The sequence below is a fragment of the Puma concolor genome, chromosome A3 (assembly GCF_028749965.1).
Source record: "Puma concolor isolate L17-30 chromosome A3, mPumCon1.1.hap2, whole genome shotgun sequence".
NCBI classification, from domain to species: domain Eukaryota; kingdom Metazoa; phylum Chordata; class Mammalia; order Carnivora; family Felidae; genus Puma; species Puma concolor.
This window is the reverse complement of record NC_141669.1, coordinates 81420988-81435924: the sequence shown is the minus strand read 5'-3', so window position 1 is coordinate 81435924 and position 14937 is coordinate 81420988. Positions and strand designations below refer to the sequence as shown.

Sequence of the window (14937 nt, the reverse complement as noted above, 5' to 3'; positions counted from 1 at the left end):
GGGAGGTGAGGAGGACTGATGGAGGGATCCTGTTACTTCTCTCCAAGGGTCTAGATTTCTGGTGGCTCCAGTCAGTGGTCCTTCTTGTTGAGAATGAACAAAGGGGAGAGTATGGGAAAGGCCTCTGGAACCACAGGGAATTGGGGGTTTGGTGCAAGTGATGGAGTATAACCACACTGCTCTGTACCGTTCTCTCCAGGAATTCTCTGGAATCCTCAGTGAGGCTCCCAGAGCTGTGGCCAAGAGGACAGGAAAGTCAGGCAACTGAGGGAGGGTTCTGGTTTCGGCCAGCTGTGGTGGAAAAACAGGGCCATGGTCCTGATCTAGGCACGGGCTTCTCAGCACGTTTGTAAAAGTAAGGGAAGGGGGGAGGACTGTTCTTTACAATCAAGGAAGTCATAATAAAAAGGACCTGATTTTTAGCAGCCACAAGGATACTCTGTCGTCCTTCCAGCTGACAATATGCCACTCTCCAGACAGGAGATGGGGCGAGAAGTTAACAGTCTACACCCAGAGGCCTGTCCCCTCTCCCAGTAAGAAATAAAAAGAAAGAAGGTTAGTTTCCAGGGACGGCCAGCTGGAGGATGCTGGGACCCCCGCTGTAGGCCAAACTGCAGGTCCTGTCAGAAGAGGTTTCCTCCCTTTCACTTAACTTACTGACTCCAGATATTTTAAACGATTTGTTTACAGCGCGGCTGCAGGCAGCTCAGTTAACTCTCCCGGTGCCTGGGGCGGCCAGGGAATTTCCCAGCACGCCCTCCAGTTCTGCAGCCTGCACTCCGCCCGCGGGAGCGCCTGGCAGGGTCCGGGGAATTCTGGGCCCCCAGAGAAGTGCGTGCTGCCCGGGCAGGGCCGGGTGGGGCCGGGCAAGGGCGAGAGGCAGAAGATGCGGCAGGCCGGGCCCAGCTCAGCATCCCGCTGCGCTCGGCACCGCCGCCTTTCCCTTCTCCCCGGCTCGCAGGACCGCCCCGGACGGCCCCGGGCGGCGGCGGGTCAGACGGGCCTCGGGGTCTCAGGGCGAGGGGGTGGCGCGGCCTGCGAGCGCCGCGGGACCCCGGTGAGCGGCGCGGGGAGCGCAGGGGCGCGCGGGGCGGGCGCGGCGCGGGGCTCACGGCGCGCGCGCGCCTCGGCCTCGCCCGCGCACACGCGCCTCCCCGAGGAGAAAGAGGCGGGCGGGCGGGCGCAGAGCTCCGCGGCGGCGGCGGCAGCGGCGGCGGCGGCTGCAGCGGGCCGGGCCGCCGCGAGGGAGGGGAGGAGGGGCGGGCGCGGGGAGGGAGGGGGGCGAGGCGGCGGCGGCGGCGGCGCGGCGAGCTCGCCGCTCTCTCCTGAGTGTGCCTGCGCGCGAGCCGGAGAGCGGGTGAGTGCGCCGGCCGCTGCCGCCCGCCCGGCGGACCGGGAGTCGGGGGCGGGGGGCGCCGGGAAGCCCGACCCGGGGGCGGGCAGCGGGCGGGCGGCGGCCGCTCCGGCTCGGCCGGGATGCACCTTGAGCGGCGCCTTTCGTTGCAGCGCGCTGGCAGCCCGAGCCTCGGCGGCGGCGGCGGCGACGGCGGCGGCGCTGACACCTCCCACCATGGACAGCTTCGACTTAGCCCTGCTCCAGGAATGGGACCTCGAGTCGCTGTGGTGAGTCCCGGTGCCCGCCGCCTGGGCAGGCGGGAGTGGCGAGGGGCGGCCGCGGCGGCCCGCGCGCCCTTACCTGGGCCGGGGGCTCCGGGCGGCCGGCCGCCGTGGGGGTGGGGTGGGTCAGGGGCGCCCGCCCCGCCGGCTCCTTCCTGCCTCCCCGGGATGGATGCACGGCCGCCTTCCCGTCTTCTTGCCCCCCTTTCCTGTCCTCTCCCCCGGTGCTGCCCGCCCCAGCCCAAGGGCTGGTGATCTGGGGAGCCAGGGGCAGAGCGCAGCCATGGAGAGAAAAGGACCCGATTTCTAGAACGTGTCACTAGTGCCTGGGGATCCACCCCTCGGCCCCTAGCCCCTCTCACCTCCCTTGTCTTAATCTGCGCCCTCCCTCATCTCCGAGAGCCTCTGGTTCACACCACCGACCCCCTGGAGTTGGTGCTGCTGCGAAGTGCCCTTAGAGGATGCTCCAGCCTCCTGCCTGGAGGCGCCGGGTCTGGGCGGCTACATCTTTTCTGTCTTCTACCGACTCCCACCCGAGATGGAAAGTGAAGACCGGGGGCAGGGGGCGAGTGCGGGAATTCCAGAGGCCTTGGCCCGGGGGGACTCGATTCCTCGAGGTTCACAATCCCTTTGGGCCCTTTCTTCACACCTCACTACAGTTGTACTCCTCCTCCTCCTCCTCCTCCTCCTCCTCCTCCTCCTCCTCCTCCTCCTCCCCCCCACCCCGGCGCCCCGCGTGTCCCTTTATTCCACGCTCACAGCTCGTAGCCTGGGGAGCGGGCGGCCGGGGGAGCACTCCGGGATCTGTTGCTCCGTGTTCTCACGTTGAAGAGCTGCTGTAGGTAAATCGCCGCTAGAAGCAGTTTAATTCTCGTTGCGGGTTTCTTAAAAATCCCATTGGCTGCTTCAGCATCCCTCTATCCCCCCACCCCCCTGGCTCCTAAATGTTTTCACCCAGCCCTATTCAGGTGGTAAAATTACTGCCCGCATATTCCTGGAGGAACTTGTGTTATGTTTAATATTTACGGGAATGAACAGCTGCTGGAACAAGCATATTAACTGCACTCTGTTCTGCCTCTGGTAATTTTTTTTTTTTTTTTTTGCTTTAATTCAGTAAAGAGTTCACATGTGTCTAAAACTGCAAGTGGTGTGCACATGAATATGCAATGTACAATTTTAAAGCTAAGCTGCTTTAAGATTTATAGATTGTATAGATGATATGTGGATTATTTCAGTGATTCGGGCTTCTGGTGACTTTTATCTTTCTGAAGCCAGGTGTAACAAACTAAACTGGACACAAAGCAAGTGCATTATCGAGCAGTTTCTTATAAAAGATCCGGTGGAGGATGAGTAGCTCTGCATAATGCTGCTGCTTATAAAATACACAAGGATGGGCCCTATTGTAATAAAACTTTTATATATTACACTGGAAACTTCAAAGAGCCAGTGCAGAAAGAATATGAAACATGTTATTACTCTATAAAAGTTGCTAATTACTGTCTTGTTGCTCCTGGGGTTATTTCAGCCTTTCATTTACAGATACCTATTATTTTACAGGTTTACATTTAGAAATGTTGGTTTCTGGCACAAATTCATTAGGTTTCTAGATAGAAACTGTGCTTTAAATGACTTTTGCTTTTAAAAGACAGTTTTTCAGTCAAAGGGAAGAACTTACTGTTTTGGCATGTTTTTATGGTGCTTGTCAGCTTGCTGACTCAAATTGAAGCCCCCTCATGACTTTCATAAGTACTGTTGTGAAATTACCAGCTATACTCTGTGGGCTTTTCCAGTACGGGGTCTAAGCTTTATTTCTCTTTGCATCCTTAGTTTCCAGCTGGGTTACCTGGAGCACAGTTACATGTTGCATGTCTATTGCATTGACTTGAAATTTACATTAGCTAGGGTACATTTATTCTTTTTAAAAATGAAAAAACTAAGCATTTTTTAAAAGTTGCTGTACATACAATCAGAATTTAATCAGTGCACGGGTTTATCTTTGGCTTATGAAAACGTGCAGGTTGTCTTGCTTACAATATAGTAAGACAGTTTGGCTTAACTGAAAGAGTGTCTCAAGTTTGCAAATGTAAAGTTTACATTTGATAAAGGCTAACATATTTATGATATTTATGATTTATTTATGATAAAGATCAATCAAACTACTTGAGTATGCATTTCTAACACAGACCTTTTCTCAGTCATGGATGAATTTTTGCATGGTATTTTCTAACTCAGTGTTATGGTTTATTTTTAAGTTTATAAGTTTTTAAGCTAATGGTTTATTCTTAAGCTTGTAAGTAATCCAAAATAACTAACATCGAGTACTTTCTGTGTGTTAAATGTTTTTGCATCCATTGTTTTCTTATTTGAATCTCATAACAATCCTGGAGGTGGTAAGTGGTAGGAGTCCCATTTAATAGACAAGGAAATGGAGGCTTTGAATGGTAAAATGACTCCACTGAGACCATAAAGCAAATGACAGTAGAAATTTTAAGTTAACATTGACTGAATGCTTACCATTTACCAGGCTGTAAGTACATTACATGTTTTAGCTCATTTAGCCCTCACAGCCACCTTAGTAACAGCATATACTGTTACTATTCCCATTTTACAGGTTGGGAAATTGAGGATGAGAAAGATCAGAGGTAACCTGCCCAAGGTCACACATCTAGAAGTGGAGCAGCCATATTCGAACCAACCATTAACTTCTCAAAACTCAGTTTTCTGACCTTAAATCCAGTGTATTTTCTACAGAGCTGCAGATGTCTCCCAGTTCATGAGGGCGGTTCTGAAGTTAATTACAAAACAAAACCTTGATGGACTGGAAGTTAAGGTTCTGTCAAAATATCAAAGAAAGAGAAGGTCAGAGCCCTAAAAGATATTGATCTAAAATTAAAAATCTAAAAACAGAATACCATGATTTGGGAAATTATGCCTGCCCTATGTGAATTAACCTATAAATATCTATAAGTTTAAAATGAATACCACTGAAAACTTCTTTTTTTAATTCATCTTAGAAAAACACCTGTTTTCTTTGGAGAGGCTGGGGGAAAGTACAGGTTAATGGCAAAGGAGAATGGTATTTTAATCCCTAACAATTCTTTCTAACTGGTAGACATTGTTTACCAATAAAACAGATTGCAGTTTGTTAGTTGTGACTGTAGCTTTGAACCTGTCTAGTCGTGGCAGAAATTGTCCCCAAATGCCTGTATACACAGTATAAAGAAAAATGTTCAGTATTGTTGAAAAAAATCAATATAGACAATCTCTGTTCAATATTCAAGAACCATCTCCTCAGCCTCTTTGCACCCACTCCCCATACTGTCAAAACACCCATAATTATTTTTCAAAGAGGCCTTTAGAGTCTCAATTATCCAGATAGCTGTTTCAACTTTTCCTTTCAGCCTTACTTAAAGTTGAAAAGGGTAGCCCTAATTTCTACTTCTAATTTCACTTCCCGTGTCTGGTTTGAAGCAGAATCTAACCAAGAGAGAGCTTGGAACAAGGTGAAGGCACTCATTCTGCAGTGGCTCCATAAATTCACTGGGTAGAATTGGACCCCTGAAGAGTTGGGGATTCAGGAAGTTTGTAGGGGCAGAAATTCTGAGGAATAGCACCTCTTTCCAACCTCGCACTCTCTTTCCCTCTTCCTGTCTGCTCCTTCCTGTTCTCCGCCAGCTTTTGATCAGTCACTGGACATGTAAGCCATTCCTCAGGGCCTTTAAAATAATGACCATCCTTTTTACTAGGTTAACCATTACTTTCACTGCTGTAAGGGATACAAAGATGAGTAAACTGGGTTGTACATGTGATTATCTAATAGGGGAATGATACGAGTATATAAAGGAAAAGGAGGTTTTCAGCACTGGCGATTCAGAAGAGAGAAAGACCATATTTGGGACTGGGGTGGGTGGTAGAGGAGGGAAAGAGGAAAGATTGAGTTTAAAAAAAAAAAAAAAGGCTTCCATGGAAAAGGTGGCCTTTGAACTAAGCCTTGGAAGATGAATGGGATTTTTACAGATGGTGGGGGTGGGGGTATTGAGAGGACATAGAGGCATCTTGAGCAAAGAAAGAACTTGAACAAAGGCTTTCATGGTGTCTCTGAAAGATCCTTTTATGAATCATGGTGGAATTACCTATACCAAGTATTTTAAAGATGCCAAACTTTTGTAATTATGAGGTAGTTTCAGTGAATGGGAAAGTGTTCCAAATGAACTTAGTAAAAAAATTGTATTTAATCTTCCTTTAAATATAAAACGTTTTAGTTATTGGGGAGAAAGTGTCAAGATATAATAGAAATACTCAGATTTCTCTCTAGTACTCCCCTCGCCGTATCCCTCCCCACCCCACCATAGGTTCACATAGGCCAGAATCCATTTACTTTTATTCAAATAGGCATTATACTTTATATTCTTTCAGATTGGAACCTTTGAAGTTGTGATAAATGGATTGTTTCATACTCATCAATTTGTTTGTTCAGTAAGCATTCACAGAGTATTAGACATTACTATATGATAGGTACTATAGAACAGTGGCTTTCAAACGTTTTACACCATGATGACTCACAGTAATAAACACATTTAACATTGCAACCCTTTGTGCGTACACATACACATAACTGAAATAAATAATTGTCACAAAATAACACTTATCCTTACTATGTGTGATGCACTTTGATATTTTCTATTTTATTTCCATTCTATTAAAAAAAATTTTTTTCCATCTGCCCATGGGTTGAAAACCTCTTGCACCCCCATGTTCCAGTGGGGGAGGGGAGTGAAGCAGAGCTCCTAACAACATAGGGATGCTTCCCAGTCGAACCTACTGACATATTTGGTTCTCTTCAAATCAACTGCCAGCCGACATGCCCAAGCCATGGCTTCATCTATGCCTCCTTTAGTTAGGCTTCCCAGGCCCTGTATAGTGTCAGAAAACTGCTCCAGATTCCTGATCTTGACCCTCAGGTACCTTGACCCTTTCTTACCTTCCTGGAAAAGCAAACATTTTAAGGCCTACCGCTATCCCTGTTGTTGGCTCTTAGTGTCAAAGCAGTTCACCAGAACACAAAAGGCAGGAGAGGTGCACACAGGGACCCTCCACATTCTGTCTGCAGGGTGATGGGTAGAGAGCAGGCCAGTTGGTTGTGCTCATTGTCCATGGCCCTAAGCGGCTGTATGGTTGGCAGCAGTGCTTGTCTTTAGTTGAAAGCCCAGAGCATACCCACAGCTTGGGACAGGTCTCAGCACGTGAGGGGATGAAAATATTTCCCAAAGTGGCTTTCAGGGCTAGGGCCTGTGGGCTGCAGCCTCGAAGGGGGCTGGTTGCCTGGGTGCAGGAGGTAGAGAGGTGTTGATGGGAAGCAGTAGAGCACTGGGGGCAGGGAGCTGAGTGCTGCATCCATTTGTGAGAAGCATCAACCTGGCTGTGGGTAGGTGTGTTTTGGAGAAAACCAGGTGGGAAGACTGGTTGATGCCTGGTGTTGGAGTTGAGGACTCAGGCTTGGCTGGGGGCCACACTGTTACCAGAGAGGATGTGAACCGGGTGTGCGGATGAATTTTAACCAAATGTCTTTTGATGACGATGAAGATGAGTATTGTGTGTGGGGAAATGATTCCTTCCTGTGTTCCAGATTCTCTTTTGTGAAAATGTAGGAGGGTTATAAAATGCTAGGAATCTATTTTGGGAAAATGTCCCTGTGAACCAGAATGGGTCTAATCAATGACACTTCAGATGTAGCAACTTGTACAAAGCCCTTTGGCATATTGTTGGTTAGCATTGGAGTCAAATTAAGAAAAAAAATAACCTCAAAAGGAATGCAAGATTTTTTGTGTATAAATGGAATTTTTAACCTGGAAGAAGTTTGCCTGTTTAAATTTTCTTTATTTTGAAAATGAAGCCTTGGTAGCAAAATCAAGGCCATAAAAGACAATTTTAATATCATTTAATGGTAACATAATGTTTCCTTGTTTTATTTCAAAGTGAAATCCATAAAACTTATTTTAAATGTTGCCTGTTCTCTTTTGTCTGGGAATTTAATTGAGGTTTCTGAATTCAGCTGGCTCCAACCTTGCTTTCTGTTTGGCCCTGGGCAGCTCACGATTTTTCTCATTTCCTATTCTCAGTCTTGGTTTAATCACTTATAAAATGACAGCACTTATACTGGCCTACCTCATAAGGTTGTGATGTTAAGTAATAAAAGTGTCAATTGCTTTGTGAATGCCAAATGTAGTTCTTTTAATACCCTTCGCTTCCTTAAAAAGTCTCTTTATCATAAACAAGGAAGGATACAGAAAGGCCACATTGGGTCAGGTCATCCATCTGGTACAGAGTTCTCTCTCCAGCAGTGGGATCCAGGGACATTTTAGAGTGGAGGCTAGTTGGTAGTTTTTTCTTAGTTGTATATCATAGTCTAGCAGACAAATACACCCTTACTTGTGGTTGTACTAACATATGTAGATATATTAACCATTACATAATCTTTGATGTTTCACTGAGAATGTATTGAATTACCACCCATTACATCAAATGACTTCATTTGGCACTGTGGGTCTCATTAAATTATGTCAGGCTAATCATAATTTAGTTTCAATAGAAACAAAATACACAGTTATTACCAGGGTAAGAGGACACCGCACCATCCAAGAAACTAAATGGGTTTAGTCTGCATAAACTAACCCCTGGGGACATGACAGGGGCCCTGGAGTGGTTGAGGGAGTTTTACTGGGAAGCGGGCATAGAGTTGTTCTGGGTTATTTAAGGGCACCAGTAAGTTCAGGGGGTATGAGAGTATCTAAAGGGGATGTGACCCGGCTGTCTTAGGGTAACAATTACCTGTCTGTAGGAGGCTTATAGATGCTCTGCCCTCTACTCTATAGAAAAGATTCCTGGGTATGTGGACCAGCAGCAGTAAGTTGTCTGAGTTCTTCCAACTTCAGAATCTGTGATCATTTCCATCATAGGAGAGTGGGAATCAAAGTATAGAAGTCATTAATTTTCCCTTGTGTATTTTCCCTTTGTAATTTCTCCACTCACATGTGGAGGATGGCATAGAGGGTACTTAAACTTCTTCACATAATTTCTTCCCAGGGGGCTCATTGTTAGCTGAGGTAAACAAAAAGGACTGTAATTTGAAGACCACTCTAACATAACAACTCAGCTTAGAGTTATGTGTTAACTTGACGCTGAAAATAAGTTTAATTTTACTTTTTTATGGACAGGAAATTAGTTTTCAGAAATCCTCTGGAGTGCTGTAATATGAATCTGTTAGTCTTGGTTAAATCTTTGTTGTCATACCTGTACTGTTTACCTGAGTTATGAAGTGACAGAACATATTTTCTGTCAATGTTCATTGAAATGTTAATTAGTTACCTGGCAGTTTAGATAGAAAAAGCCTTTACTCTAGTGGATCATCACCAGTTCTGGGAAATAATCTGGTTTTGTTTTCCAATTTCAAGATATATTTGTTTTTCTATAAAATATATCTTGAGGAAGAAAAGACCCAGCGCTTAGAAAACTATTTTGAGAACACAGGTCAGCGTACTTAACTGTCACCCAGGCCAGTGCTTCTCAGACATTAATGTGCCTTCAAATAGCTTAGGGATCTTGGTAAAATATTTATTATGACTTAATAGGTCCAGGGTGAAGCTATGATTCTGCATTTAAAAAGAATCTCTTTTAACATACTACATATTCTTTTTATTTGAGGGGAGGGGTTGTATAATAACAGTACAATTCCATAATGCCAGGAAGTTACATTCAGATGCAGCATTTATTTTATTTTTGTGGGTCTTTATAATACAATTTTGATGAGTGAGGGGGTGGTTAATTGTATCCTAGTGGGAATAAAGTGGTAAATAAACATAAAAGCCTAAGTAAACAAAGTTTGTAATAAATAGGCTAATCACTTTTTGTAGCATTACAGTTGTTGGTAGTCCTTCGAAGGCTGGGTCCTTCTGCATCAAGAGTGAATGCTCAGAGTAGCTGGATACACAATCTTACACTTCTGGATTTGTCAGGGAATCTCAGTCCTTCCTGTGGGTGCCCAGGACTCAGACCACATGTCTGCCTTCTCTCCCAAGCCATTCTCTCTTTGGGAGGGAATTAGGGATGCAGGGTGCAGATGGGAGGCGGGTTGGCCGTGGTGGGGGAGAGGGGAATGACTGCACAACCCTGTGGCCAGCATTACAAATTGCAACTTTCCTAGTGTCCTGGGAGAAATCAAAACTCAAGCTCCAAGTGGAACCAAGGGTAAGTCTCAGACACCTCACATGGGAACCTTCTATCCCATTGCTGCCAACTACTGTCTCCCTCAGCCCTGACCAGAGTGCCCTCCTGAGTCCATCCAGTGGGCAGGCATAGCTGCCATTCCTAGGCTTAATTTTCCAATCCTATTTCATTAGAAAAATAAGTGCAGATAGGAATGATTATGTGAGCAAATATAACACAGTTGACTTTGAATGTGCTGTCAGGTTGGCAGGAAATTTATTTACTTTATCTTCTTAATGAGAGAGAGAGAGAGAGAGAGAGAGAGAGAGAGAGAGAGAGAGAGAGAATGTGTGTGTGTGTGTGCGCGCGCGCGCGTGTGCATGCCATTCTCTGAAATGGTGCAGAAGACTGTTGCTGATTAAGAGCAAGCCACATTGGGTGTAAACAATTGTGACTATTTCAGATTTGGAAAAGAAAGCTGACTTTAAGGAATGGTAGTGACCAGTTCAAATCTTGCAGCCTTGGGACACATGTGAACCCACAGAGGAAGTGCTCACAATAGCTTTTAGCCCATTGTTTGTGGCAAGACTCCTCATTTCTACTTTTAGTGGCCATGATGCTGCCTTATACATCATAATCCAGTATGCTGACGAATTGTGTTTAATAATTTCTTTTAATTACGCAACATTATATTCCTCTAATTTAACTTTTCTTTCAGGTTGGGGGGAGGTGAGGGAAACTATTTCCCTCAAGCATGAAGATAGGTCAGGCCCATAATAAGGAAGGCAAGTGTTTGGTTATTGCTTTGGTTTGTACTAGTATTACCAAATTAATGTATTTTCTTTTACACGAGAGAAAACACTGTTTATTGGCTATCAGTATATGGTACAAATCACAGAATAGTCAGGTGATTTAGACAACTCTCAACAAAACAAAACAAAAACAAAAAGGACTCAGAGTCAGCCGTTTGCTCTGTTGGGTCCTAAGAAGAAATACCCAGGAGTTCCTTAAGAACAAAAAAGCAGCTGATGATGGTTAGGTAAATTCTGAACTTTGGTTACATTATTCAGGCTTTTGGCCTTGACTGAGAAGATAGCCATCAGCATGGCCTTCCCTACTTGCTCCCTTTCTTACCAACCGTATTCCATGGCGGAGAGCATACTGGTGTCATTTTTCAGAACTGAGCAGGAAAATGCTGTTGGAATTTGAGGACTTTACCTCAGGCTGAGAGGCCTGTATCTTCAAGGGCCATGGACTCTGCAGCTCACTGAAATAGAGGCTCAGGATCCATAGTGTTTTGGTCCATCCACTTTCTGAAATGTCCTGCCAGGTCCTCTCCTGGTCTGCAGCAGTGGTGAAAATGAGGATTCACCTTGTGGGAGGGTGGGACCCTTTGAGCAAACTCTCTGAGCTGTCTGTTTTCCTGAGGAAATAGGTAGCAGCATCAGCAGTAATGGGAAAACCATATTATTCCAACCGACATCCATATGGAAGAGCCTTCTCTTTTTGATGTAAAATCAAATGGTGTAATATTTTCCTGTGGTATACCAGTTGTACCTCTGGCTGTGTAACTCTGTAGGATGAAGCCTTTGACCTACCCTGCGTTGTCCGGGCTCAGGTTAGGGTGATGCAGATAAAGTCCATGCTGTGTCTGAGCACCAGACACATCTGCTGCTGCAGGGTATTCGGAGCGTGGGACAGATGTTGCGTGCAGAGCCTGCTGCGTCCTCAGAAGTGTGTCCATGTGCAGTGCAGGGCTGCTTAGCTGGTACCACATGGACTCTCCTATTTCTGTTCCTTTCATTGAAGATAGGTCCTTCTCCAGAATATGGCATGACTTCTTCTGAGAACTAAATCTTTAAGGTGACTTTCCTTTAGAGTGTTTTGTTCTGTTTTTGATAAGTAGATTTTAATCTTTTAGTATGAGCAGAATACCTGAGAAAATTCTCTTGTGGGAGAGCTGGCGTATTTTACCTGCTACCTAGCCACCTTCTCCCTCCCTCCCTTCAGCTTGAATGAATACTCCAAGGCTGAGTTAACAAGTTCTCAGTATGGAAATTAAATATTTATAGTCTAAAAAGGAAGTATGGTATTTTAGTTTCTAATATTTAGGTAGGTAATTAGTTACATAAATTAGTTTCTATTCTTTTCCTTACTCTTATCCCTCACCACGACAAAAGTAATATTTTAAAGTCCTAGAATATCATATACAATAATGTAACACAGTATAGATACTTCAAGCTGCTCTTTGTAACTTTCTTCCTCTAGATTTATAGGTTTCTGGGTTGAGATGAGCAGCCATTTATTGAACCATACACAGAAGTGAAGAGACCACTTTTCTAGCCCTTGATGTGTTTATACTTTAGCCTGGAACAGATTATTTCAAATAATCTCAGTAGAGTTTTTATATGCTCTAATCGGGAATCCTGTGGAATACATAAAAGGGTACCCTACTCAGTGTGGAGTTTTAGGGAAGATTCCTGGAGAAAATGACATCTAATTTGAGTTTTATAGGATGAATAGGAATTAGGCTGGGAGTAGGGTGAATGTGGGTGGGTACAGTGGTGCAAAGAGTGAGCAAAGGCACAAAGGTGGAAAGTAGCATGTTGTGAACAGCAGTGAATGCAGATAAGTTACAGGTCTGAAGCATTCAAGATGAGGAGTAGCAGGAGAGGAACTGGGGGAGAGGAGCCCGGGAGCCAGGCCTTTGAGGGCCTTGCTTGGCATTCAGAGAGTTTGAACATTTTCTATTAGATGATAGTCTGCTATTGAGGGTTTTGAGCAGGAGAACAAAATGGTCACATGTTCTTTTTGTTTTTATTTCTAGAAGGCATTGTCCATGGATGAGTCTGGTGCCTCTGAGGGGCCACATCTGAAGGATCAGGAGGTCAGTCAGGGAGTGCTGGCTGCCAAGGCGCAGCCAATGAGGATGGTGGGGAGGAGGCAGCGGAGAGGTGTTTAGGAGATTACATTGGCAGAATTTGCTGACTGACTAGACAGATGAATCAGGGAGGATGAAGGACCAAAGATACTTTTAGAATACTTAGCTTGTGTGATGAGGTAGGGAATAGAAGAGGAGGAGCAAGCTGAATGGAGAAAGATGAAGTGGTTGGATTTAAATATGTTGCATTTGAAATGCCTTTGGGCCATCCAGGTAGAATTGCCTGTAGAAAGTTTGCGGTTCAGAAGGTTAGGACAGAAATAAAGATTCGGGAGTTATCAGCATACAGGTATAGATGACATCTGTGGTTTGGGCAAGGTTATCCAGGGAGAGAGGAGAAAATGAGAATTAAGTTGAGGACCCAGAGGGGTAGTGGGAGGGAAAGCAGCCCTTGAAGGAGGTTGAAAAGAAATGGTTGGAAAGGTAGGAGACCATGAGAAAGTGGCGTCCCAGGTCAACTGCTTTAGAGTAGTCATTTAACATGAGAAGGTTGAGGTGGTTTATGGAGTTGGCAGTGGGGGTGCAAAAAGGAATGAGAGATGTGTAAGGGGTGATTATGAATGGTCTCCTCTTGAAAGGAAAGATGGGGCAAATGAATGGAGGCATGTCTCAGAGAAGGAACAGGGCAGGCTGGGCCAGGCCCAGAATAAGAGGAAGAACGTGTGGGTGGTTATAGATGTAGATACAATGGGGGTGGTGGGTGGAGACTTTTTAAAAACGTATCTGTGAGAAAAGGAAGTTTCAGGGCATGGAACCATAGAGAAGAAGATAGTATTAAATATTAGACTCTTAAATGTAAATAATAAATGTTTCATAGATAGTTTTGAACACATGACTAATGAATGAAAAGTCTGCATAAGCCACTTTAGCATAAATCTATGTCATACCATCTGTAATTTAATTAGAATGTTTTTTTAAGTAATTTTGATTCAGAAGTAATTGGATGAAGCTACATAGCCAGGAAAAAAATTGTAGATTTTTTCTAATTGAAGACTGTTTAAAATGGATTTTTAAAAATTGTTTTCAAACACACAAGACTGACAGAGTCCGATGCCCTAGGATGTTGTTCTGACATAAAATGGCTGTATCTCCTTAGAAAGGTACCTTGACCTCCTATCTCAACTTTAACCCATACCCATATGATTGCTGCCCAGTTTTGGACTTAGAATGACCTCAGATTCTCCAGCTGGATGACAGCCCACTGTGGTCTGTACAGTGAACCTAAGTGATGTAGTAATTGTTTCTACAGACTTCAGATTTGGGTACTTTTTATTCTTTTGATTCCCTTCTATTATCACTGCATTAATTGCTGCTACAGAACATAGGATAGTTTTACATCAAATTGCCTGATTCTGGCAAACCAAGAGATGAGTCATTACATATTTCTTTCATACTGAATTGTGAAATCAACATTCCCTAAAGGTTGTTTATGACATCTATCAGGTTTGTCTACTTACAGATAAATTAAAATGACAAAGTGGGTTAGATGCTAGGGTTGTAGTTTGTTTTAGTCAGCTTTTGTCAGGCGATGCTGTGGTAATAACCCCTGGATCTCAGTGGTTTACAATCTCAAAGTGTAATTCTTAGCCGTATTACGTGGCAGTTGAAGGTCAGCTGTGCCCTAGTGTGTTTTCTTCATTCTGGGACTTAGGCTGACAGAGTGCACCTTTTTGGAACATGCCATCCGCTGGGTGGAGGGAATAAAGGAGCTTTTGCTGGATGTGGAATACTGTCATATGGCTCCCATTTCATTGGCCTAATCAGTCATAAGCCCAAGCATGACATTGGTAGGGAGGGCAAAGGTTCTCTCTTCATAAAACAGCACTGCCAGTCACATGGCAGCCAGCAGGAAGGCATAGCCTTGTAAAGGGAGGCAATGAAAAATTGAAAACAATGATATAGTCTATTATGCAATTCATCAGTATTTTTTGTTGTTGACACTGTTAATTAGTATTTTTAAATTAAAGGAAAATAGCAAGATTCAGAAAAGAGCTCCCAGAATTGTCTGGTAGCATGTTATAAAAGTTTTCTGTCTTTTGGCCTATGGTTTTCTTTTCATTGGAATTTATCACCTTTTTTGAATTTACATTGCAAAAAGAGTACCTGATGAAAAAAAGTTAGTGAAATGCTTTTATCCAAAGAGGCAAAGTTTCCATGTTACTGGCTTTACAATATTA

At 44.4% G+C, this 14937-nt stretch overlaps 1 protein-coding gene across 5 annotated transcripts in view; it reads left to right on the top strand.

Moving 5' to 3' along the window:
* Window positions 1-14937, top strand: part of AFF3 (ALF transcription elongation factor 3) — a 578761-nt gene that overhangs the window by 41048 nt on the left and 522776 nt on the right. For all 5 annotated transcript variants that reach the window (XM_086701326.1, XM_086701328.1, XM_086701330.1 and 2 more), the window contains exon 2: window positions 1507-1623. In XM_086701326.1, coding sequence (XP_086557452.1) covers window positions 1571-1623 — 53 coding nt within the window. In that variant the 5' untranslated portion in view covers window positions 1507-1570. The remainder of the gene's footprint in view (window positions 1-1506; window positions 1624-14937) is intronic.